General features: G+C 48.9%; 1 protein-coding gene across 1 annotated transcript in view; it reads right to left on the bottom strand.

Moving 5' to 3' along the window:
• Nucleotides 1–25,175, bottom strand: part of MYO1D (myosin ID) — a 158,070-nt gene that overhangs the window by 52,200 nt on the left and 80,695 nt on the right. The window contains exons 17-21 of the mRNA XM_030232301.2: nucleotides 18,925–19,148; nucleotides 16,638–16,782; nucleotides 16,134–16,238; nucleotides 8,431–8,544; nucleotides 1,883–2,037 (exon numbers count right to left, since the gene is read on the bottom strand). Coding sequence (XP_030088161.1) covers nucleotides 1,883–2,037; nucleotides 8,431–8,544; nucleotides 16,134–16,238; nucleotides 16,638–16,782; nucleotides 18,925–19,148 — 743 coding nt within the window. The remainder of the gene's footprint in view (nucleotides 1–1,882; nucleotides 2,038–8,430; nucleotides 8,545–16,133; nucleotides 16,239–16,637; nucleotides 16,783–18,924; nucleotides 19,149–25,175) is intronic.

Genomic DNA, 25,175 nt, shown 5'->3' with positions numbered 1-25,175 from the left:
GCAACTGAACTTTGAGGCTGGAGATTTTCCTGCTGTCTCCAGCCTTAGCTCCTCCTCAGGCAGGGCAGAGAAACCCGACCCCAGGCAAGGCACAGCCACAGCTAATCCTGCTAATGAGGAATTCCCTGGCTAATGAGGAGTTCCCCCGGTGCCTCCCCAGCACGGGCTCAGCTAATCCCATTCTCTGACAGGAGTCTGTGACTCTAGGAAAATGGAAAGTGATGGAAAACATGAATACATTCCTGAATGTTTTGATTTACAGATATTGCTTTGAAGAGGGAAACCATGACATTTATATATTTGGGAAATTAAATGCAAGTTGTCCTGTGCATTGCCCTTCATCCAGGAACTTTTATTGGATGTTGGAGAAAAATGGGCTTCTATAGCAGCTCTCCCATTTACCCAGCAGAGCTGGGATTTGTCATTTGAAGCACTAAAATAATGCTAATATTGTGTTAAGTGGAGCTGATCAGCACATAAATGTATTTAACTGCCATTCTCCTGCAGACAGGGATTAGATTAAACCAAATTCTTTTTAAAGACAGAAATGTCATTGATAAAATCAGCCTAAGAAACTGGAAATCAGCAGTTCCCTCCTTTAGGAGAACAGTGTGCAATGTTTCAGGCTGATGGTCACAACATCCTTTGTTAAAATGAAACCTCTGCCTGAGGCTGAGTGGGGACAGGTGACACAAGGGCTGCAGCTTGGGGGACCCACCCAGGCAAAAGTTTGGGTAATTGGACACTGAACACAGGAGCTGGAGTATCACCAACAGTGTCACAGCCTGTCCCCACACCAGAGAGCTGGCAAGGCCCTGAGGAGCATCAGCCATCTGAGGGTGATCTGGATGGAAAACTCCAGGGACTGCCAGGATCCCAAACAAAGTGCATGGCTGTACAGAATCTCCTGGGCCTGCAAGAGCAGCTGCCTTTGCCATGAAAAGAGATTTAGGTAAAAGCAAAACCAGAGAATGTTTTCTGTTCAGCACTGAATTTCCCCAAACAAGTTACACCAGTGCTGAGAATTCCTTTCCAAAGGCCTCAGCCCCTGCCCAGAGAAGCAGGGCCAGTCCTGAGCTGTGGTGCTGAGAGGGGGCTGGACCAGCACAGTCTTCTTGAATTCATGGAAAAATACCCAGGGACCTCAAGTGACCAAAATCCCCTCTCGTTTTCCTGCCACTCCCAGCTCTGTGTGGAGACTGACCTGTAAAGGCTCTCTCAGTCCTGTGGAGCTTGTGCACAGCAAAGCCAAGGCTGAGCAGCACCATTCCCATTCTGGGAACCTCCTCTGGAGCAGCCACGGAACAAGGCAAAGATCTGCTCACTGCACCCCCTGCTTCTCCCTGGAGCTCATTCCTGTGCCTGGTGCTGCTGTGGGCAGCCTGGCATTCACTCCTGGGATCCAGGTGACTCCTGATGCTCCAGGAGCTCAATCCCAGCTACCCCCATACCCAATCACCAGCCTTGGCTCAGACAGACTCCAGGGAGCAGAGATGACATTGCACAGCAATGATTTCCTGCTCAAGCAATAAATCACCTGCTGGTGATTTATGGTACTGGGGCAGGGGTCAATCTGAGCAAAGAAAAGCTCCATCTTCATTTTAAATACGAAGAGTTTGGCTGTAGGAAGCCCTCAGGAGCCATGGTGACACCCCAAGTGCACCCTCAGTGGTATTTGTCCCCCAAACACCTGTGGCTGTCACACACACAGGGAAGGCAGAAAAGGCAACCAAGTGTTGTAGGTAAAACGTGTGTCCCAAAATGCCAGAAAGAGAAGGTCTCTGTGGCATCCCAGGGCTGCAGTGAAGCACCTCAGTGACTCCAGGGATGGTCCCCACTTTGGGAGGGTGTCCAGCAGCCCCAGCCCCAGCCCAGCACTGACCTCTTGAAGTGACTGGCCAGGACTCCCACGAGCTCCCCGATCCTGCTGTCGTTGGAGGGGTCATTGCTGAAGAGACAAACGATGAGATCCTTGTTGTCCTTGGTGTGGAACACCACGAGCTGGTCCTTCCCATTGGAGACACTCAGCCCCACCAGCTGAGGACAGGAAGGGAGAACAGTGTTTGCTGTGTTGATATAAAAATGTTGATTCCCCATCCCTGGAAATGTCCCAGGCCAGGCTGGACAGGGCTTGGAGCAGCCTGGGACAGTAGAATGTCACTGTCACAGAAAAATCCCCTTGCCCAGGATTCTTCTCCTGGGAAGTTGAGAGACCTCAGAGAAAAAGGAAAACAAAAATGATCTCATTTGTTTCTTCTGTGTTTGCTGCTTTGGAATGTGTTTGGGGATTGTTTACCCACAGGTGATTGTTCATTGCTTTCATGGGAATTGTTTTTACTCAATGACCAATCCCAGTCAGGCTGTGTCAAGGCTCTGGAGTGAATCACGAGTTTTTCATTATTATCCTTTAAAGCCTTCTGTCTGTATCCTCTCTCTATTCTTTAGTATAGTTTAGTATCATATATCATATCATATAATAAATCAGCCTTCTAAGAACATGGAGTCAGATTCATCATTCCCTCCCTTTACTGAGGGACCCTGAAAATACCACAGTGGGAGGTGTCTCTGCCCATGGCAGGGGTGGCACTGGATGGGCTTTTAAGTGCTTCCAACCCAAGCCATTCCATGATTCCCTGATTCCCTGTGCCTTTGCCACTGCCAGGGTGGTTCTCTCCTCTCCAGGATGCTCCCAGCCTCCACTGAGGGGTGGCAGTGGGTGGGTGTCCCCCAGGAGCTGAGCAAGCAGAAACAAACAGCAGCTCTGTGCAATTCAGAGCCTGGGAGATGTGAGGGAGAGTCCTCACCCAGCCTGGGTGGCTCCCAGCAGCCCCTGTGTCACTGCTGTGTCCCTGTGTCACTGCTGTGCCCCTCTCCCTCCCCAGGGCCATGGGGCACCCAGGGATGGCCCCAGCTGCTCTCCCAGCACCCCAGGTCAAAGCTCTCCCCAGAACCCCCCTGGGTGACACCACTGAGTCCCACACTCACCAGGAGTGTCAGTCACACTCATCAGGAGGGTCTGTCACACTCATCAGGAGTGTCTGTCACACTCATCTGCTCAGCAGCCCCTCCAAACCTCACACTCTGGGAAACCAAAGGTGTCTGAGGGCCTCAGGCTGTGCCAGGGCAGGGACACAGCCCTGCCCTGGGGACATTGGCAGAATTTCTTCACTGAGAGGGGTGTCCAGCCCTGGCACAGCTGCCCAGGGCAGGGCTGGAGTCTCCACCCTGAAGTGTCCAAGGAATGTGTGCATGTGGCACTGCAGGATGTGCTTTGGTGCTGCTGCTGCTGGACTTGATGATTTTAAGTCTTTTTCAACCTGAACAACTCTGTGCCACTGTGATTTGCAGGTAACAAGACTTTAGGAAGAATTTGAGTCACAAACCCTGCAAAGCCACAATGATTCCCGTGTTCAGGCATGGATTAAGGTCTGTCTCTTCTGACAAAATAAAAAGGTGCAAAGGTTTGGTTTGGGTATTTTGTTTTCTGGCATTTTCTTTTTGCACTTGGCTCACCAAAAGCTTTGTCATCATCTCACAAAGGAAAACAAGGGAATTTTTAGGAGGGGCAATCTGGGAGCACAGGGTACTCAGATGAATATTAGAGAAAGCAAGAAAAGGATCTGTGCTGGGGAAACAAAGAGAACAAAAAAAAGCCTCAAAAGGCAAGTACAGCAAAGCAGAGAAAGGAAAATAGAATAAAATAAATAGAATCTAATAATTGGGATAAAATACAGAGAATATAATACATGGGACAAAAGAAATAGAATAAAGTAAACAGAATATAATAAATGAAATGAAATAAAATAGGTGAAAGGATGATGAGTACAGAGAGAACACAGAGGACTTACTCTGTCCATTAAAGGGCTCCTTTGAGCCATCCAGGAATTTGCAGAGGGAAGCCCAATTCCCCTGCAAGTGAGAGGCACCCATAAAGCATTTGGTTGAAATTACAGTCTCATTATTGTTCCCTTGTTTAGGAGAAAAGGCTCCTGTGTCCCCAATCCAGCTGGAGATTCCCAACTCCTGCCAGCCCAGGGGTCCCAGGGGGGCTCAGGCTGCTCCCTGGGCTTGCTCACAAGGTGTTCTTTCCAAAGGAAGCTGCTCCAGCAGCTCTGGATGCCTCAGCCATCCCAGAAAAGCCCAGCCCAGCACAGCAGCGTGGGCTGGGCCCTATTTTTGGGATCAGACTCCACACAAGGTCCAGCCCCTGGGGTTTTGTTGGGTTTTACCCCAGGAATGAAGGGCAGCACCTGCTGATGCTGGAGCCCCAGGCAGGGCCCTCCTGTCACCAGTTGCCCCAGCACAGGTGGAGTTTATTCCCTGTTCAGGCTATTTTGGGGTTGTGAAATGCTTTCCCAAGCTCCACCTCATGCACAGGCATTGACAGCTGCCTGGCTTTAGAGTGTCCCTTAAAATTAATCTGCATGCTTAAATACCCTCCTGTGAGCACAACAGCACCACAGGGACTGCTGCCATCAAGGTTTTAAATGTGCAGTGAGTGTGAAAGATGAACAAGTCGCAGTGCTGGATTTGAAAAGGCAATTTAAACATTAATTATTCAACAGAACCCTGTTAGGAGGCCAAGAGCCCTTCAAAATCTTCCCATTTCACCCCTCCCTACAAGACACTGAGTGAATAAATGCCACACAAAAGCAATCATTTCAGAGAAGGTGCTTATCTCAGTATTTACCAACACTAATATTGGCCCTGCTTGAAGAGCAGCAAAAAATCCTCAGCTTCTGCAGAACATCCTTTATTATGTTCACTGGTGCAGGGGAGATGTGGCTGCAAGAGCCTTTCTGCTGCTTGGGTGCCTTTTCACTGCTCTCAGCCTGTACCTGCTGGGTTTAATTCAGGTAAAAACAAGAAGGGCACAGTGTGTTGGTACTCTGAGGCAATGCCAGAGTGCTGGCAGAGGAGAAATCCACAGAGAATCCCCCAAAGCAGCATCTCCACGTGGAGAAAGCAGCAGGGCTGCCAGGGAAGCTGCTGTTTGTCAGGCTGGGTAGAGAATGGCACATTCCTCACCCAGAGCCGTGGGATGGTTTGGGTGGAAGGGACCTTCAGGATCACCCATGGCAGGGACACCTCCCACTGTCCCAGGCTGCTCCCAGCCCATCCAGCCTGGCCTTGGGCACTGCCAGGGATCCAGGGGCAGCCCCAGCTGCTCTGGGCACCCTGTGCCAGGCCCTGCCCACCCTCACTGTAAAAAATCCCTTCCTTCCATCTAAGGCAAATCAGAGCTGGTTCAGTTCCCAGCCCTTTCCCTGTCCCAGTGCAGAGCCTGGCACTGAGCAGGGACAGGAGGGACTCCTCCCATGGCCCTGGGAGATGGGGAGAGATTTCCTCAGCTGCAAACAAGTTTGTGCGTGTAGCAGCCATCAGCTGACTGTCTCCAGTGAGATCTCCATGGAAACACCACCCCTGAGGATGCTGCTGTGTTGGCAGGGCACTCCTGAAAGGCTGGCAGGGGATTCCAGGCCTGGGCAGGGGAAGGAGCATCCCTCTTCCCAGAGAAAACTCATCAAAGGTAGGACAGGGCTGCTCCAGGGATGCTCATCACTACTGGTGTCATTATTGTCCATTTGCTCCTCAGAAAACCTCCAGAGCATTTCAAACCATTGCTCTAGTCCCAAAAATGAAGGAATTTCTGTATCACTGATCAGCTCCTTCCATGGGGTGGAAGGGCTTCCATGAAAGGAGGGAGCAGGCACAGAAAAATGGGGAGAGTGTGCAAGGCAACTCAGGGGTGGAAAAACAACCCAACTGTAAACATTAGGTAAGAAATATAAACCACAAGTACAACAAGGAACAAACAACTGCTCAGCAGGATTGGCTGTGGGCCAGAGTTAAATCTGAGAAATCCTGGGAGAAATACAAATGGAGTGGCTTTGAATTGGAAGGGAGTAGGTTTAGATTGGATGTTAGGAAAAAAATCCTTCCCTGTGAGGGTGTGAGGCCCTGGCACAGGGTGTCCAGAGCAGCTGGGGCTGTTCCTGGATCTCTGGAAGTTTCCAAGACCAGGTTGGTCAGGGCTTGGAGCAGCCTGGGACAGTGGGAGGTGTCCCTGCCATGGCAGGGGTGGCACTGGATGGGCTTTAAGGTCCCTTCCAATCCAAATTCAAGTCCATTATTCTATGAAATATTTTGTGTCCTGTGTATGATCAAAAACACCCCAAATTCTCCTCCTCTCCCCTTCCTGCAGCTCAGCAGCAGGATCAGTCCCAGCCCAGTCCCAGGGCAGCCCAGGCAGGGCTGGGGCTCCTCCCCAGGACACAGGGCAGCAGGGGCAGGTACAGGGAGAGGCTGTGGCCAACAGAGCTGGAATTTTACACCACAGAATCTACCAAAGCTTGGTTTAATCAAATTTCCATCCTGGAGTGTTACCTTGACAACCTGTGTGGGTCAGCAGAGGATCTCCTGGACCCATCCCTCCTGTGCCAAGCACTCCAGGACCCCTGGGATCTCAAGGACTCCTGCTCAGGTCAAAGCAGCTGGCTGGCCAAGACTCCCTGTGCTAGGTTACTGAAGGGAATAACTGCAGATCTACCAATAAAACTGATTTATAGCTGCAGAAAAGTGAGAATTCTCAGAGCAAGAGACCTATCTGCACAGACCATTAACTGCTCTTGTCCTGAGGAATTGCAAATCAGCCACATGACCAACACAGAGCCAAAATACAGCCAAAAATACAATACAGCCACAACCAACACAGAGCCAAAATGCAGCCAAAAATACAACCAAAACATCCAACACAGGACCACCAGAGCCTGCTCTCTGTAGGAATGGATATTCTATTTTAGACACTCCTTTTATTGGTGAAAAAGCAAAAATTACTGACATTTCTTAGTAATAGATATTCTGTGAGTAACCTGGAATTGTACCTGACTAGCTTAGCTCTAGTTTTTAAGGCATTAAGGAGTTCAGAGGGAAATGTTCAGGTGACCAATAAATGATGTGGTTTTGTGCTGCTGTAAATGTGCAACCTGCACCTTTACACCCATCAGGCACACAGGTAAAACAGACATTGTCCTAAACCTGGGATAAACACTGATTTACCTCATTAGTCCTGCACTCAGTGAATTTCAGTGACCTGGACACTCTGGTTAAGGTAAGGCTGGAGAAACCAACAATGAGAAATCCTGATGGACAAAATCCTGCCTTGTCCATATCACCAAAAAACACCTGGAAAATCAGGTGTGGCAAACCCCTCTGCTAAAAGGCTGTGAGTGTGGGGGTGTCTGAGCTCTGCTGGGAGGCTGGGGGTGTCTGCACCCTGGTTTTCATCAGGCTGGGGGTGTCTGCACCCTGGTTTACACTGCATACAGCCCCCCTGCACACAGCAGGATGTGCTGCCAGCCCCTCAGAGCACAGAGACACCAGTGCTGGGACAGAACAGCAGCCAGGAAAACAGCTGCTCAGGGCAGCTTCCTTTCAAAACAAGAGGCACTGCCATGGAGACACTGCCTGCTGCAGCCAGGATTCCTACTGGGAGCAGCTACTCCATGGATACTCTGTGCTGGGTGCCCAGCAAGGAGGGCAGGAGGAGACTCTAAACCCACCATTATGGATGCAGCCAGAGCTAATCATCCCCTCCACATCTGCAGATGAGATTTCACCCTAATCCCATCCCTGCCCTCCCAGCAATACAGAAATGCCAGGTTTGTCATTTCTCCAAATGCAAACATCCCAGAAAATCTGGGCAGGGCATTTCCCAGCAGCCAGGCAGGCTCTGGAGGTTGGAGATAACCAGAGACCTCAAGCTGAGGGAGACTCAGCTGAATCCCTGCTCCAGGATGCTGGGGAGCAAAGCTGAGGTGCTGCCCACCTCTTCCATCCCTGCCAAGCCTGGCAGCTCCACCCTGCTACCCCCAAGGCCAGACCTCACTGTAATTCTGAGTTTAGCTTTGGTAGGATTTACATTAAACATGAACAAATATTAAAAAATAAATAAATTCAAGCACAACCTGAAGGATCAGACAAGCCCTCAGAGACACAGGAACAGTGCCATAAGCTGCTGTGAAATGCCAACCCCTGCCAGGGCCAGGATCCTGCACACAGCAAAGCAAACTGAAACAGGGAGGGAGCAGAGAAGGGTAAGAGGCAGTTTGGGGTTTAGCTTTTATTGCATGCACCAAAATGAAAAGCTAATGTGATCACAGAATCATAGAACCATGGAATATCCTGAGTAGAAAGGGACCCACCAGGACCATCCAGTCCAACCCCTGGTCCTGCCCAGGACACCCCAACAATCCCACCCTGATGCTTTGGTGTTGCAATAACTGCACTGTGACTGTTACAAAGACATGAAATATATCAGAAACTACAACCCAAGGACTTTTTCCATTTTATGGATATGAAAATGGAGCTACAGAGTAAAGACAGTGCCCTGAAAGAGCCCCAGAGGAGGATCCCCAGTGCTGTACTCACGTTGTAGAGGGGGATGGTCTTCATCACCTTGTACTGCTTCATGGGGTCCATCTTGTACAGGTGTCTGTCAGTGATGAAAATGGCCCTGTCCTCCACCTTGTTGAAGCGATTCACCTGCACAGAAACACCCTGTGAGTCCCACTGACCACTGCAGGAACACAGGAAATGAAACTGGGCAGTGCTAAGTGCCAAACTCACACAAAAATGCCCCAAACTTACACAACAGTACCCCAAACTCGGACAAAAATACCCCAAAGTCCCACAACAAACACCCTAAACTCACAAACAGCCAAAAGTCACACAAAAATACTCCAAAGTCACACAAAAATACCCCAAACCCACAGAGCTCCTAAGCAGGTTTTCTCCTTTGCCTTGGAGCACTGAAAAGGGAACACGGTCCCTGTAATCCCATTATACAAGCAGGGACAGAGGAGCAATTCCCAGCAGAGCTGTGGCACCCTGGGAAATTCCAGTTTTCACTCACACCAAGGCCAGATGCTTCCCCCAGGCACACTCAAGCCCTGTCTAAGTGAGTCCAATCCCAGGCTGTTGTCCCCACATTATCCAGGAGCCTTGGGCACCCCAAATGGAGAATCCCTGCCCTGCAGAGCCAGGCTGCACCAGGGGCTGGCACAGCCCAGACCTGAGGCTTTGGGCCATCCTTGGTCTGGGTGCTGTCCCTCCATCCCCTGTCCCCAGTCCCTCTGCAGCTCTCCTGGAGCCCCTTTGGGCCTGGGGGGGCTCTGAGCTCTCCCTGGAGCTTCTCCTCTGCAGGTGAGCACCCCCAGCAGCTCCACCTCACCCAGGCTGTGGGATGCCCCTCACCAGGCAGGATGCAATGTTTGTTGGAAGTGCCAAAGAAAGTAGGACACAAAGTAGAAATTGTTTTTCACTGAGGCAAAACCAGAGTCATGGTTGTATCACAGTCACTGAGATATTTATTAATCAACTGAGAAGGGAGACAAGGGTAAGACGTGAGGAGGATGAACATAAATAGGATTTTCCAGGGTGAAATCAGGAGACAACAGGAGAACTTAAATATCCTCAGTCAAGAAGCAGCAGAGTGACAAAGTTCAGAGCAGATAAAGGCAAAAAATGCAAATTGGGGAGCTCTGTGACAGCTTTACATTAACGGCACTGACTCAGAAAAAGCAACCGAGGATGATTTCAGACAGCTCTGGAGAGATCTTGGCACAAAGACATGAGGCAGCTCAGAAAAAGCAGAATGTTGGCACAGGCAAGGCATAACATGGGAATAATGTCCTGGGAGCCATGGGCTCACCTGGAACAGCCTGTGAAGGACCAGGGTGCTGAGTGTGAAGGAGAATCTGGTGGTTCAGAGAAGGTGAAGAACATGACTGAGGGCCTGGGAAGTCTCACAGGAAGAGATGCTGAGTAACCAGGATTATTTTAGGAAGCAGATGAATGGGAGAAGAAAGCCTAAAGGCTATGAAACACTGAATGGCCCTGAGAAAGTAGGTCAGGAGTGCCTGGTGCCACATGCTGGGTGCTGGAGCAGAGCAGCACCGGTTCCTCAAACAGGATTTGGGGAAGCTCTGGGCTCTCCATGCTCCAGGTCCTGGGAACTGAACCAAAGTCCAGTCCCTGGGGCTGGATCTGCCCCTCAGAGCTCAGATCAGTGCTCAGATCAATCAAGTCATTGATTCAGTGTGATTTGTTTGCAGAGTCTGACACAGTGAACACTGCCTGGGCACTGCCATGACCCTGCCTGGCTGTCCCACCCCCAGCCCCTGGTGACAAAGAGAGCAGATTTCTGGTGCTGTGACACCAGAGCCACCCCAGGGCAGGAGGTCCTGTGGCTGCTGCCTGGGGAGCAGAGATGGGAAGCTCTGCTTTCACAGCCAGAAAGGCTGGAAAAGCCCTCTGAGATCACAAAGCCCAATTGCTCCTCCAGCACTGCCAAGGCTGCCACTGAACCCTGTCCCCAGGTGCCACATGGCCCCAGGGATGGGGACTTCACCCCTGCCCTGAGCACCTGTGCCAGTGCCTGACCACTATTTCTGGGATGAAATTTTCTCTCATATCCAACCCAAACCTGCCCTGGCCCAGCCTGGGGCCGTTCCCTCTGCTCCTGTCCCTGTTCCCTGGAGCACAGCCCAACCCCCCTCGCTGTCCCCTCCTGGCAGGAGCTGTGCAGAGCCACAAGGACCCCCCTGAGCCTCCTTTGCTTCAGGCTGAGCCCCCCCAGCTCCCTCAGCCCCCCCTTGGGCTCCAGCCCCTCCCCAGCTCATTCCCTGCCCTGGACACCCCCAGCCCCTCCAGGTCCTTCTCACCATGAAGTGCCCAGAGCTGCCCCCAGGACTGGATGTTCCCCAGCAGTGCCAGCTCAGGGGACAGCCACTGCCCTGCTCCTGCTGCCACATAATTCCTGATCCAAGCCAGGAGTCCTTGGCCTCTGGCACACCTGGACTCACCTCAGCCCCTGCTGACCAGCCCCCAGAGGTGTATTCCAAGCCAATGGAATATTGTGGGAGTTCTACAGGCATGGTTTGAATTCCATTACTTTCTCGTGGCTCCCTGCTGCTTTTAGTATTAAAAATCAGCTAAAGAAATGTACCAAAGGAGAGGCCCAGCCCCTCATCTCACCTGGGGAGCAATTCCTCAGGTTCTTCCAGCTTCTTCCCCCTGGAGCAAAAGAGGCTCCAGGGGCCTCCTGCACCTACAGTGCATTTGTGTAAATAATACCTGCTGTGGGTTAAAGTAAAAAAGTAAAAACTGTCCCAGTGCAGAACAGGCACAGAAGGGACTCACACAAATCTGCATTCACAAATTTGCACTCAAAATTGCACTCACAGTGCACACAAAGTTGCACTCTCAGTGCAAATACCACTACTGGGCTTGTAGAAGTAAGGACAGGGCTTCTGCTCTCAGCTCCAGCTCACCCCCTCCTGGGGAACAGCCCTTCCCAGCATTGTGTCCTCTGCACCTTCTGGGCATTCTGTAGTTATATCTTGTTGATCCAAATGTGAATCACTCCTAATTTAGCTTCCTGACAAGCTCATGGAAGAAATGAAGATTTGGCCTAGAGCTGAAAAACCTTCAGGGAAGTTTTCCAGGTCTCTGTCAGTGGCCTCTGGACACTGCAGGGCAGAGGCCTTTGAAAGAGATGATCCTGTCAATGGAGCTTGGTGCTACAAATGACAAGGGAAAAGTGGGGAGAAAAGCCTTAATTTAAAGAAAATAAAGAGAGAGAGTTGTTTCCTAGGTGATTCAACAAAATCTGGAGGTTTGCATGAAATATGCATTTGGTTTCTCCCAAGGCAAAAATCTTGAAAATTTCTTTTGAAAAAGTGAAGAGCACCACAATGCTCAGCAAAGATGGATTTTTCCATAGGCAGGAATGACCTGCTTCTACCTGTACCTACTGCAGGGAAGCAAGCACACAGCTCATTCCCCTCCCCTCAGCAGGGCTTCAAAGCCTTTCACAGCCCTCCTGTAAAAGTCCTCCAAGCAGAGCCCCCCATTATTATTCAGCTCAAGCTGCTGAAATCAGGCCCCCACACAGGCAAAGAAAACTTTGCCAGCAGCTCAAAACTTGGAGAGCAGTTACTGGAATAAATTCACCTCTTACACTCCAACCCACAAAATTATTGAGGTTGGAAAAGCCCTCCCAGCCCATCAAGTGCAACCTGTGCCCAATCCCCACCTTGTCACCAGCCCAGAGCACTGAGTGCCACGTCCAGGTGCTCCTTGGGCACCTGCAGGGGTGGGGACTCCAACACCTCCCTGGGCAGCCCCTGCCAAGGCCTGACCACCCTTTCCAGGAAGAAGTTCTTCCTGATCTGGAATCTTCTAGAATCTTCCTGAAGAATTCATTAGATCAATGTCAGTCAGCAGCTAAAAACATTCTGTGTCAATGAATTTCATGAGGCAGTATCTGAGAGGTCACAGGGTGTGCTCTACTGATAAATAAATGTGTTTAAATGGGTAAGCTCTGGGCTCCACCTGTGTCTGCTCAAGCTGCCCAGTATTTTTGCTTTTAACGTGTTTTCTGAGCAAAGAAAGAAGTGCATTAGACTGAACATTTCCAAGAGCTGACACCTGACATTGCTGTTGACAGCCAACAACTATTTCACATGTGGTTTGGTGACTCAGTAGCTGAAGGAAGCCACAGAGGAAGGCTGATGCTGCTTCAGAAATAAAACATTCAGCCCAGCTCACCAAAGTGCCCTTTAACACCTTCCCACCAACACCTTCTTGCCTCAGGGAAGAGCAGGAGCAGCACAGTTTTTGTTCAAGAATCCTCAAATAAGCTGAATCATGAAACCACAGCACGGATGAACTTGAGCAGCCTTTTTTTTGTCAATTGCTGCTTTGTTCAGGAGAATTATTTAAAGGAAACAATGAAATCACCTGATAATTACAATTTCATTTCTATAATTCACTCTGCAGGCCCCTGTTAAAGCTTCATGTGAGTCAATTTTCAGCAGAGATCAAACACAACCTGCAAATCCATAGGAACCAGGTTTAACATGAGAGATCTGACAAATCTGCCCTGAGCACTGGGCCAGGCTGCACGTGCCAGCACCAAGTGCCACCCTGGGCCATTAAGGTTTGGTAATGTAGGAAACGGATTTACAGGTAATACTTGTTATATATTTATATATATATATATATATACACACACAAAATATGATGTATATACTATATATAATATATATACAATATATAAAAATATATCAAATCTATACATATATGAAGGTATAAGTGTGTATATGTGTGTGTATATATATATATATATATATACACACCTTCATAAAACTAAAATTTTTAAAACACCTCTCAGTTACCCCATCTCTAAATCAAAACCCCATAATCCAACAGGTAGGACATGGGGAAGTCAAGGCTAAAGAGAAGAAACCTGATGATTTATTTAAAAATGTATTTGTTCAAACTTCAAAGGGAAGAATGCAGCAATGAGGAGAGAGTCCCCCTGCCCCAGCACTGAGGGTCACCCAGGGACTGCCCTTACTCTGAGGTAAGAGGCAGGATGCCAAAACTTGTATTTCTGACAAGAGAAATGCCTTCATTTTAAACAGCTGAGGATGGAAATTGTTTCCTGGGAAGGGCAAAGGCTGTTCTCAGCTGTGCTCCTGCAGTCAGAGCACAGAGTCACTCCTGTCCAACAGCTCTCACTGTGCTCAGTCTGCAGAGCCAGAAACATGACCTGAGGAAGTGCCTTGCTTGGAAGGGAAATGCTAAATTCTCAAATGTCAAATCCTTGTCCTGTTACCCTTCCCATTTCAGCCCTGTTTGTGTTCCCTGCTCTGCTCCCTCGGACGTTTCCTGTCTGTACAAGCAGAAGACAAACGGTCCCTGAGGGAGGAGCCACAGCCCAGTGTGGCTCTGCATGGGATGGTTTGCATTTGTGACATGGAGAGGCTCTGCAATCACCAGGCTTACCCATCCATGAGATGGCACAGTGCTGCAGCCTTGTGCTCAGGAGTGCTGAGATCATGGAATCATGGAGTGGTTTGTGCCTAGAGACCCCCCAGTGCCACCCCTGCCATGGCAGGGACACCTTCCACTGTCTCATAGTGCTCCAAGCCCTCTCCAGCCTGGCCTTGGACACTGCCAGGGATGGGAAATGCTGAGGGCTCCAAAGCCATGCCAGCAGCCCCTAACTCAGCAGGCCAGCAGGGGATCAAGTCTGTGGCATTCACATGCTCTGAACAGAGAGAGATAATTCTCTCTCTCAGGGTTTTTCCTGGAGGAGCACAGAGAGAAGAAGAGAAAACAATTCTTATCTCTGCTTGCTGCTCCTGTTGTTTTTGCACATGTGGAATGTGTTATGAAGATTATTTACATGAAGTGATTTGTCAGTTGGATTCTGCTGAGGATTGTTTTGTTTCCTTGGCCAATTGGGGAAAAGCTGTGTCCTGATTGTCGGGAGACAGTCATGAGTTTCCTTCAGTATTCTTTAGTACTCTTTACAGTATATAATCTCTATAATACAGTGTAGTATAATGTAATATAATGTAGTTTAATAAAGCAATTGTTCAGCCTTCTGAATCAATGGAGTCAGCTGCCAATCTTTCCCAGATGCTGGGGGCACCCTGATTTTAAAACACAAATCCTACCTCTCTGTGAAAAGAAAGCAACAACAATTTAACCTTTCAAAAGTTAAAAACAGTTGCAAGGTAATTTAAAACCACACAGCTGCAAGTCTGCACAGCTGCAATATTTGTGATTTCAGCTGAGCTGCCCTTTCAATGCACCCACAGCTTTAAAGCTTTGCCTCTGAGAGCACTGAAAGCCTTTCAGGCTCAGGAGAAATCCACTCTATGGTGGGTAACACCTATTCCACCCCCATTCTGCTCCTACTATTGAAGTGCTGGCATCTCAATGCATCAAACCCACAAAAACTGGATTTTACCAGCACAGTCACAGCACAGAAACACGGAATGCTCAGAGATTCCCCCATACACCAAAACCAACAAAGGCTGCTCTGACACTTGTCTGAAGGCAGGAGCTCTGTCCTGGCAGGTAGGGAACAGGATGAAATGTGGATCTGTGCTTCAGGAATCTGCTTTGCCCTGTGCTTGCACAGGAGATTGTCCTTGAGAGCTGAACCAGGAGCAAGAGAAACACAAGGATTTAAAGGCTGGAGAGCTGCATAACTGTGAGCAAGATAAAACTTCCACACTGTGTCCATCACACACAGACCCCCAGTGATTCCCTCACCGTCATTGCACTCCCATCATCACATCTCTAACCACTGAACACTGTCCTTTCTGCAGTTATCCCAGTTTAGCCAGAAGCTGCAACTGGAATCAGTTCATTAAATGACTTAGAAGAGGAATTATTTTGTTTTCAGCCTAACCTGAAAAAAGCCAGGGGGATTCTGCATTTCTCTGTCCCTCGGGGAGGTTCAGCCCAAGAGCTGTGAGGCTGCAAAGGGGGAGTTTGGATTCAGACTGGCCTGCTCCTTCCTTAATCCTGTGAACCCCCTCCTCACAGAGAACGTGGTCACAGCAACACCAACTGCACTGAGATATTTTTGCTTGGAAAGCAGCAAGAGATTTCTATTTTTATGAACACGAATCACTGTTGAATAAACAATACAACTCACTACCACTTGCAAAGTTTTATAATAAAGTGAGATTTTGTGCTGCAGAATGAATTGTCTAGATCTGCAGAATCATAAGGAATAACTGTGCACGTGGGGACCAACTGCAGTATTTACAAATAAAAAGAATAAACAGCTTCTTAAAAACACCTGAACACCCACAACACTGACCTACCACTAAAATTGAGTTTGTCTGTTGGCTTTGTAAAATTAAAAATATCCTTCCCTGACAGATATTTCAAACCAGCATCATTAGGAGCTACCCACAACAATTAAGCAAGTCTGGTTTTTTAATTAGTTGTTTAAACCTTCCAACCAAGTTAACAAAAAACCCAATTCTGCTACAAAAAATGTCAGATCCAAACCAGTTATGCAGAAGGAACTGATTTTATCATGAAATCATGGAATGGTTTGGGTTGAAGGGTTCTTAAAGACCATTCAGTTCCACCACTCTGCATGGGACTCAACAACTGATTTGTGCCTCTGACAGGATGAGGCCCCAGCAGCCACCCAACCTTGCTGCACCCAAAAATCCCTGATGCAGCTCCTTGGAGCTGCTCTGAAGTGCTGTCCCAGCTTCCCCAGGGTTCCTGGGCAGCCCCAGCCCCGTTACCTTGCGCACGTGGCAGGAGAAGAGGATGTCCATGTACTTGTCCTTGCGCTTCAGCTCGTTGGCCACGGGTGTGAAGGAGCCTGAGCTCTGGGGGCTGTCTGGTTTCTGGAAGAGCAGACACAGGCTCAGGACATGGCTCCCTCCACCCTTCTGTGCTTTGGGAAACCAAACCTTGACACACCAAAATGCTCCAAGGGAGGATGGAGTAAAGGGAAGCAATCAAATCCGCCGAGAGAGAATTTCTTTCAGTCCCTGTGTTTTCCATTCTACCCAGCATTTCAGTCTCCCAGTGAAGTCTGGCTCTGCCTGTTTGCAGAGACAGCTGATGGCACTGCTTTAGTGCTGCTCAGGACCCACAAAAATCACTCCTAGTGCAGTGGAAGTCAAGGTTTTAAACCCACATGAACAGAGGAAACTTTTAAGTACTTCCCCTCCCAATAAACCAATGCTCATTTTCCTGAATTTTCCCCTTCCAGCATCCTGAGCCCAGGTCCCTTCACTCACCAGTGCGATGTAGTTGCCCTGCCAGGCTCTCTGGAGGCCAATGTCAGCCCTGTGGCCCTTCAGCAGCTCCATGGCAGCCACCTTGGCCCTCAGCTGAGGCAGCAGCTCTGGGGGCACGCTCCGGATCAGCTCGGCCGCTCTCCACCTGCCAGCACAGCAAGGTCTGCCTCAGCCCTCAGCCTGGAGCTCGCCCAGGAAGGGCTCCTGCTGCCAGAGCAGCAGCACAAGGACACCCTCAGAGTCCTGCCCAGGCATTCCCAAAGCTGCAAAGGTCACTTTGCAACCTGCCACACTCCCCATCCCACACCCACGAGTCAACCACTGGTGCATCTGTTGGCAATCCAGTGTTTGCCAGCCCATTCTTGGGCTCATTTACAGCACCATTCTCCTCTAACAGCTGAATTTAGCCCCTCAGTTCCAACTGCACCATGGAACAGGGCAGGGCAACCCAGGCATTGCCCCACACCACAGCCCAGCATTCAGCAGCAGCAGAACTCCAGGGTTAATGCTCTAAAAAGGCTTTTTAGCAGCTAAAATTCTGTAGTTCTGATAACTGAGCTAATTCTGAAAGCAGGACTCTCTCCCCAGACAGGCTGTGGGTGGATGGATGTCTCTCCTGAAAGAGACAGCTGGAGAAAATAGCAAAGCTGGCTTGATCTAGAGCTGCTGGAACTGCCCTGCAAGCTGATGGCTGGACAGGAGGTCTCTGAAAGCCCCTCCAGCCAACATTTCTCTTTTTCAGCCACTTTCAGAAGTCATCATTTCTCAAACTGGAATTGTAACTACTTTGCCTACAGCTTCCCAGAGCAAAAAAAAAAAAAAAAAAAAAAAATCACCAGCCTTTAGATACTGGGAGTTTTAATGAAGGTACAAACACCTGTTCTGCACACAGAACATGGGTGACAAGGGGAACATCACTCATTTCACTGCAGAAAAACACTAGGTTACCACAAGAAATCTTGAGGAAATCCAGAAGATTCTTTTTCTCCTCCCCCTCATCCAAGAGCAGCTGCTCTTTCTTTTCAAAACCAACCAGAGAGGCCAGAAAGGGGCCAAGGAGGGAAACACAATGGTTATCACAGTGGAATAACCTGGTCTGGGGGAAGGTGCCCTTGCCCATGGCATGAGGAGGAACTGGATGGGCTTTAAGATCTAAACCACCCTGGGGTTCTGTGATTCAACAATAAATCTTTGGATCAGAATTATCTGCCTGGTCAAGGGCATGAAGGCAGGGACATCCAGATCATGTCCTTCAGCCAGATGTCCCTGGGACTGATGCTGGCCTAGAACAGAGACTGGACAGAGCTAAAGAATAAAGTAGGGATTTATTAGGAGGCCTCAATGGATCCACCTGGGGCAGCACAATGGCCCAGACAGGGCTGCACCCCAGGTGAACCCAAATGGTCACAAAATGCCCCACAGGTCACAGGGTCTCTCACTTTTATAAGTTCTGCTCCATTTGCACCTTGCAGTTCATTGTCCCATTCCAGCTCCAGCCCATCCAGTCCCATCCTTGTTTTTCTCTCTCCAGCCCACATTGTTTGTGCTCTTGGGCCTGAGATTTGGATCATTTGTCCTTTGTGAAAAATTTGTATTTTATGATTGTTTTTTTGCAAATATTGAAATGAATATTATATGTGTTATGTTAGAAAGTGATGCTGTATTAATTTTCTTAAGTAGTGTGTTAAATATAGTTTTAGGTGATAACAGAATGTTAAAATAGAAACTATGCCAGGTAGGATTTTTTTCAAGAAAGGACTCGCAGGGAGATAGCAGCCACAGGACACCTGAATCTTTCAGAGAATTTATTGCTCTCTTATCAAGTGCTTCCTGCCTTGCTCAGCCCTGAAGATGCCGTCAGGATTCAGAGGAAGGAGCTGACACTGCCCAGCCAGAATCCTGTGTTTGAATGGAATTTCTGCATCATGGATGAGCTGTATGAATATGCAGCTGGCTGTTGCTTTTAAGGGTTAATCCTCTGTTAATGTGGGGCCTTTTTCAGGCTTATTTTGCCCCAAAAACGTACCTGGACTGTCCATAACTCTTTGTTTTTATTGTCTTGTGTGGGCCTAACCCAAACTGTCCAAATTTTTATTACTCTAATTATAGTACTATTCTTGTAACCATTTTATTACTATTAAACTTTTAAAATTTAAAAACAAGTGATTGGCATTTTTCACACCCTCATGTGAAGCCCAGACCCACCCACTAGAGCAGCACAGAACCTGAAAGCCACAAAAAACCTGCAGCACCAGCAGCAGCAGGAGGTGTGACACAGGGGCCGTACCTGTGGTAGATGTCCTGCAGAGCCTCCTGGAAGCGGAGCAGCACCTTGGGCGGGGCGGGCCAGGGGATGGAGCGGCCGCGGTCGGGCAGGTGCCGCACGCCGCGGAAGCGCCGCAGGAGCTCGCGCAGGTGGGCGCGCACCTTGTGGCGCCGGTAGTGGCGCGCGATGCAGAGCGCCGCCCGCGCCCGCCGGTAGCGCAGCCGGGCCAGCGTGCCCCTCCACACCTGCAGGGACACACACAGGCGTCAGCAGGGCTTGTTGGCTTCCCACGCTCTTCCTGGGCCGCACAGATTGATAACTGAATTTCGAGGGAAGGGATTTCCTCTGCCATCCTGTAAGCAGAGGAGCTGGCATTCCCTGGCATTGCCCAGGGATCCAGCCCCACCTGTACTCACCCTCCAACACAACCCACCAAGCAGAAGACTGTATTTTTTTTCCTTGCAGAATTAAACTGGAAGGATAACGAGCCTCCCTGTGAGACAGAGTAGAAATTTTCCAGAGTAGAAATCTATCTTTGAGCTAAGTCTGTAGTTTGAAAACGTATTAGTCTGACTGCCTGTTCTTGTAAAAAGCCTATGCTCAGAGAAACTACTGGAGCCAAAAGTCTAGAGATAAGAGGCGGGGCAGACAGACAGACAGAAAGACTGCTACAGACTGCTACAAGAGCAGGTCAACCTGACTCAGAAATTCTTTCTAATAAAGAAGAATTAGTGGCAAATGTCACATGAAATCGGTAAAATTGAGTATGTATGAACCTATTGTGAAATGACATGCATATGTATTTGAGAGAAACATAAAATGTATCTGGAGTTCCCAGAGGTACCCACGTCTTTTAAGGAAAGTAATCTCCACATGCATCCAAGGCTGTAATAAACATACCAGCCTTACAACCCTCACAAAGGTGTAGAGTTTGTTTGCTTCTGCAAATCACCTGCTCACCATGGGCCCCGAGGAAGGAGAGGAATGATGAGGAGGACTCCATCTTATCAGAAGGCTAATTAATTACTTTATTGTACTATATTATTCTATACTATATTACACTATATTACATGTGAAAAAAGCATATTTTATGATTGGCTTTTTGCAAATATTGAAATGAATATTATATGTGTTATGTTAGAAAGTGATGCTGTATTGATTTTCTTAAGTAGTGTGTTAAATATAGTTTTAGGTGATAACAGAATGTTAAAATAGAAACTATGCTATTTAAGATACTTTTTTTCAAGTAAGGACTCGCAGGGAGATAGCAGCCACAGGACACCTGAATCTTTCAGAGAATTTATTGCTCCATTATCGAGTGCTTCCTGCCTTGCTCAAACCTGAAGATGCCGTCAGGATTCAGAGGAAGAAGCTGACACTGCCCAGCCAGAATCCTGTGTTTGAATGGAATTGATGCATCATGGATGAGGTGTATGAATATGCAACAGGCTGTTACTTTTAAGGGTTAATCCTCTGTTCACGTGGGGCCTTTTTGGGCTTATATTGCCCAGAAAAGGTACCTGGACTGTCCATAACTCTTTGTTTCTATTGTCTCATATTGTCCTAATCTCAATTGTCCAAATTATTATTACTCTAATTACCTTGCTATTTTTATAACCATTTTATTACTATTAAACTTTTAACATTTTAAAAACGAGTGATTGGCGTTTTTCACAGAGGGAAGGGACTTCCTATAGTATTTGCATGGGCCCCTGACAAAGGAGAGGAATGATGAGGAGGACTCCATCTTATCAGAAGGCTAATTAATTACTTCATTACACTATATTATTCTATACTGTATTACACTTGAGAGGAGCAGTGGGTTTGTCTTCCCAAACAAGCTGTGGGTCTGCTGGTAGATAAATCCAGCACTGGGAGATAAAAGAAACAATAGGAAAGATTTTACTGATTGATGAATGGAAGAAGATATTTGCTTTTACCAATAAACTTTGGGTTTGCTGATAAATGAAATTAGACATTGAAAGGTGAAAGAAACAATAGGGAAGAAAAACTCCTAAATTCCATAAGAATTTTAAAAATTAAAAGGGAGGGTTATACATTAGAGGGGAACCTCTGGTATCAGGTGTCTTGGGAAGTCTGAACCTCTCAAGTACCTCAGCCAAGGGGGAAAGAGAGAGGGAAATGCAGCCAGGAAATTAGATAAAAAGGAGGCTGCATCCTCCAAAAATTGGAGAGATCCAGGGGAATGTCCCATGGCCTCTCCCTTTATTAGAATAAAGACAAAGGACTCATCTGTCTCCTTTTTCGACATAACCCTCTGGTGTTTATAAATTAATTTTCCTAACACTCTATATTACATTACATCTAAACTGAACCTGCCCAGCACTCAGCTCTGCACACACTGCACAGAATCTCGTGTCTGTCAGTGACAGTCCTGACACACACACACACACCTGGCCCTGACAGGCCAAGGAAACAAAACACCATCACTGTGGGGAAACAATCTCCACATTGCACTCTACTGTGGCACAAACACAGGCACAGCAAGATAAGAATTGTGTTTTCTTTCTCTGAGGTTCAGAGAATGGGAAACCCAGAAATATTCTTGGGAAGAATTGTGCCTTGCTTTTCTCTGTGAGGAGAAATGTGGTGACAGACTTCCCCGGGCTGACCAAATTCAGGTAGAATGTGACTGAAAAACCTTGGGTTTAGGACTGAGATCTCCACACGAGAAAGGCACAGAGCAGAGGAGGCCACAGAAATTATCAAACTGCTGCTCTGGCTGCCCTCTGCTCTGGAGCCAGGCTGGGAGAGCTGGGGGTGCTCACCTGGAGAGGAGAAGCTTCAGGGAGAGCTCAGAGCCCTTGCACGGCCTGAAGGGGCTCCAGGAGAGCTGGAGAGGGACTGGGGACAAGGACAGAGGGACAGGAGCCAGGGAATGGCTCCAGTGCCAGAGGGAAGGGATGGATGGGATATTGGGAATGGGAATTGTTCCCTGTGAGGGTGGGCAGGCCCTGGCACAGGGTGCCCAGAGCAGCTGGGGCTGCCCCTGGATCCCTGGCAGTGCCCAAGGCCAGGCTGGACATTGGGGCTGGGAGCACCTGGGACAGTGGGAGGTGTCCCTGCCTGTGACAGAGGGTGGCACTGGATGAGCTTTAAAGTCCCTTCCAACCCAGACCATTCCATGACTCTGTGCTAATTGAGGACAATTATTGAGAAACAATTTTAACTCTGATTAAAGAAAAGATTGCTCTGAAAGTAGCCTGGGGAATATCTGTTCTGGCCACGTGTGGAAAAACAAACAAATATAAAACCAAAGGATATTCCTCAAACTTCTGGGATGGGGCCCAGCTTCTCCAGTGTCCATGTGAGTTGTGTTTTACCTGGAGAGCACCCCAAGCAGAACACACAGCAGCTCCTGGGCTTCTCCTGGCACCCCTGCTCCAGTGCATGTGGCTGTGACAGTGACAGTGCACAGCACCAGCCACCAAGGAGGAGCCCCAGGCAGGGGAAGGAGGCAGGTGCTGCTGCCATCCTGTAAGCAGAGAACCTGGCATTCCCTGGCATTCCCTGGCATTCCCCAGGGATCCTTCCCCACCTGTACTCACCCTCCAACACAACCCACCAAGCAGAAGACTGTATTTTATTTCCTTGTAGAATGGAACTGGAAGGATAAGGAGCCTCCCTGCTCACCACAGTCCTGTCACAGACTTTATTTCCCTCTGAGAAAGATCCCCCAGCTCTGCTGGTGCACATCAAGCCTTCTATCTACAGAAGCATTAATTATCTACCCAAGGCTGTTTGCAACACGACAGTTGCTTTGTGAAGCTGATGTCAGAGGCTCTCCTGACAGCTTCACTGACAGTCCTGCCATGCAGCCCAGAAAACTCATGCAGCAACCAGTGCAGAGCTGTGAGGGGCTGCTGCTCTCTAGACACGCTCAGTTTAAAGAGAAACACAGAGATTTTGGGTCCCAAACCCTTCAAACGCAGAGAACTCTCTTCTTTCACCCTCTGTCAGAGTTCTCTCTCCTCAGGGGATGTCTCCCTTTCCTTACAGACACAACCCACAGAGCTCTGGCTGAGCCTGGACAAGTTCTTCAGCACCCAGCACTTTATAGAGCATCAAACTCATCAGAGGAGCCCATTTCTGCTCTCGCACAGCAGAACAGAGCCCAGACCCTGCACAATCCTGCCCACACAGAATCACAGTGTTATAGAATGATTTGGGTTGGGAAAGACCTGAAAGATCCTCCAGTGCCATGGCAGGGACACCTCCCAGTATCCCAGGCTGCTCCCAGCCCCAATGTCCAGCCTGGCCTTGGGCACTGCCAGGGATCCAGGGGCAGCCCCAGCTGCTCTGGGCACCCTGTGCCAGGGCCTGCCCACCCTCACAGGGAACAATTCCTCATTCCCAATATCCCATCCAGCCCTGCCCTCTGGCACTGGGAGCCATTCCCTGGGTCCTGTCCCTCCATCCCTTGTCCCCAGTCCCTCTCCAGCTCTCCTGGAGCCCCTTCAGGCCCTGGCAGGGCTCTGGGCTCTCCCTGGAGCTTCCCCTTCTCCAGGCTGACCATCCCTTCTGGTGGAAGGTGTCCCTGCCCATGGCAAGGGGTGGGACTGGATGGTTTCACTGTCCCTTCCAAGCCCAACCACTCTGGGATTCTGAGAACAGCCCAAGGTGACCGAAGGCAAGGAGCTCCATGCCAGCCTCAGCCCCTGCCAGGGCTGCTCTCAGGGAGGCTGTGGGAATAAAGAGCATTTCAGGGGCTGAGGGAAGAGCTGGGGAAGCAAGGCAGGACATGGGACAGTGAAGGGACAGGCAAGAGCGGGAAGCACAAATGCCACAGCAGATACTGGGCACACCAACCAAAGCCAGGGAGCTGGGACTGAGAATCCCATTCCTGTGTGCAGATAAAATAAAAAACAACATGATCTTTATTTATTCCTTGAGGCCATTAGACATAGAGAAGGCAGCAGCCCCTGCACACGTGCTGTGCTCAGCAGTCACTAACCACACTCAGTTACCACTGTGGTTTTAGCTGACATCTGGTGCAGCCTCAGCCATGCAAAGACCTCAGAGCTGCTGGGAAGCTCAAGGCTCAAAGCTTCCTGCCTGAACCAGACTTGCACAAGGTCTGGATGTCACCCAAAATGTGTAAGGCTGGATTCAAGCTGGCATTTCCCTGTCTGAGGGCAGAGCAGGCTGTGAAACCCTGACTTTGACAGAATCACCAGCTAGGATCCAAAAACTGAGCACCCAAAGAGTACTGGGGAATTTTTTTTAAAAGAAAAGCAAAAAGGATTTTTATTGCTTGAGATAGTTAAGCATAGGCTGAAGAGGCATAAAATGTACCTGTAAGGGATGTATGGACAACAAACAAAATCAACTGGGCAAAACCCTACTGCCAATTTCTCATTTTTGAATTTAGTAAGAACAGAAATGAGGAACAAAGGGCTCCAGGCCTCAGGGAACAATGCTTGGGTGTTACAGAGGGTCTCAGGAAAAGCACACACACAGTAAATCCCTGTAAGCTGCTCAGGACTGCAGAGCCTCACTGCTGTCAGCTGTTCCCTGGACCATTTGAAACACAGAACAAAGTCTTGGTTTTGCTTCCTTGGGCTGGAAGCAGCCATGCTGTGCAGGGAAGTCTCTTGCTGTGGTTACTTCTCCCACCAGTCAGACAGCCCTGGAACAAAGGCTGGAACAGATTGCCCCCATGTTGTATCAGCTGCATCGCTGCAGAAATTGCCTTCACAGCAAGAGGTGTCACAATTGTACAAACACTGGCCTCCCAAATCCAATTATCCAGCTCAGACATGCCCCTGGCTACACACACAGCAAACCATTAATGAAAAGCATGTTCTCAAATCAAGTTGTCATAACTGGAGAACCCCCTGCCAGTGAGGACCTTCCATGGCACCATGGCAGTGCCTCCAAGGTGAGGAAACAGTCAAAGGGGAAGGACAAACTTCTTCCAGGGAATGGGGACAAATATTTTCTAAATTAATTGCTTTTCTGGCTTGGTGGCTTTCTTCTCCACTGCAGGGCTCACTGCAGCTCAAAGAAGCCCCTCAGCAATGCTGAGCTGCCCCATGGTCCCACGGAGCCCTCCAGGGACATGGAATGGTCAATGCTGGGGACAAGAGGAGGTGTCAAGGCAGAGAACTCCCTGTTGGGCAGGTACTTTGTGTAGCTGTGAGCAGCAGGACACAGATCAGACAAACAAGGATCACAGAATCTTGGAATTACAGGATGGTTTGGGTTGGAGAGACGTTAAAAATCATCCAGCTTGGGCAACCTTCAGCTAT

Source organism: Serinus canaria, chromosome 27 (assembly GCF_022539315.1).
Source record: "Serinus canaria isolate serCan28SL12 chromosome 27, serCan2020, whole genome shotgun sequence".
In the NCBI taxonomy this organism is placed as follows: Eukaryota; Metazoa; Chordata; class Aves; order Passeriformes; family Fringillidae; genus Serinus; species Serinus canaria.
The sequence above is the reverse complement of the archived record's forward strand: the minus strand, read 5'-3'. Positions and strand labels throughout refer to the sequence as shown.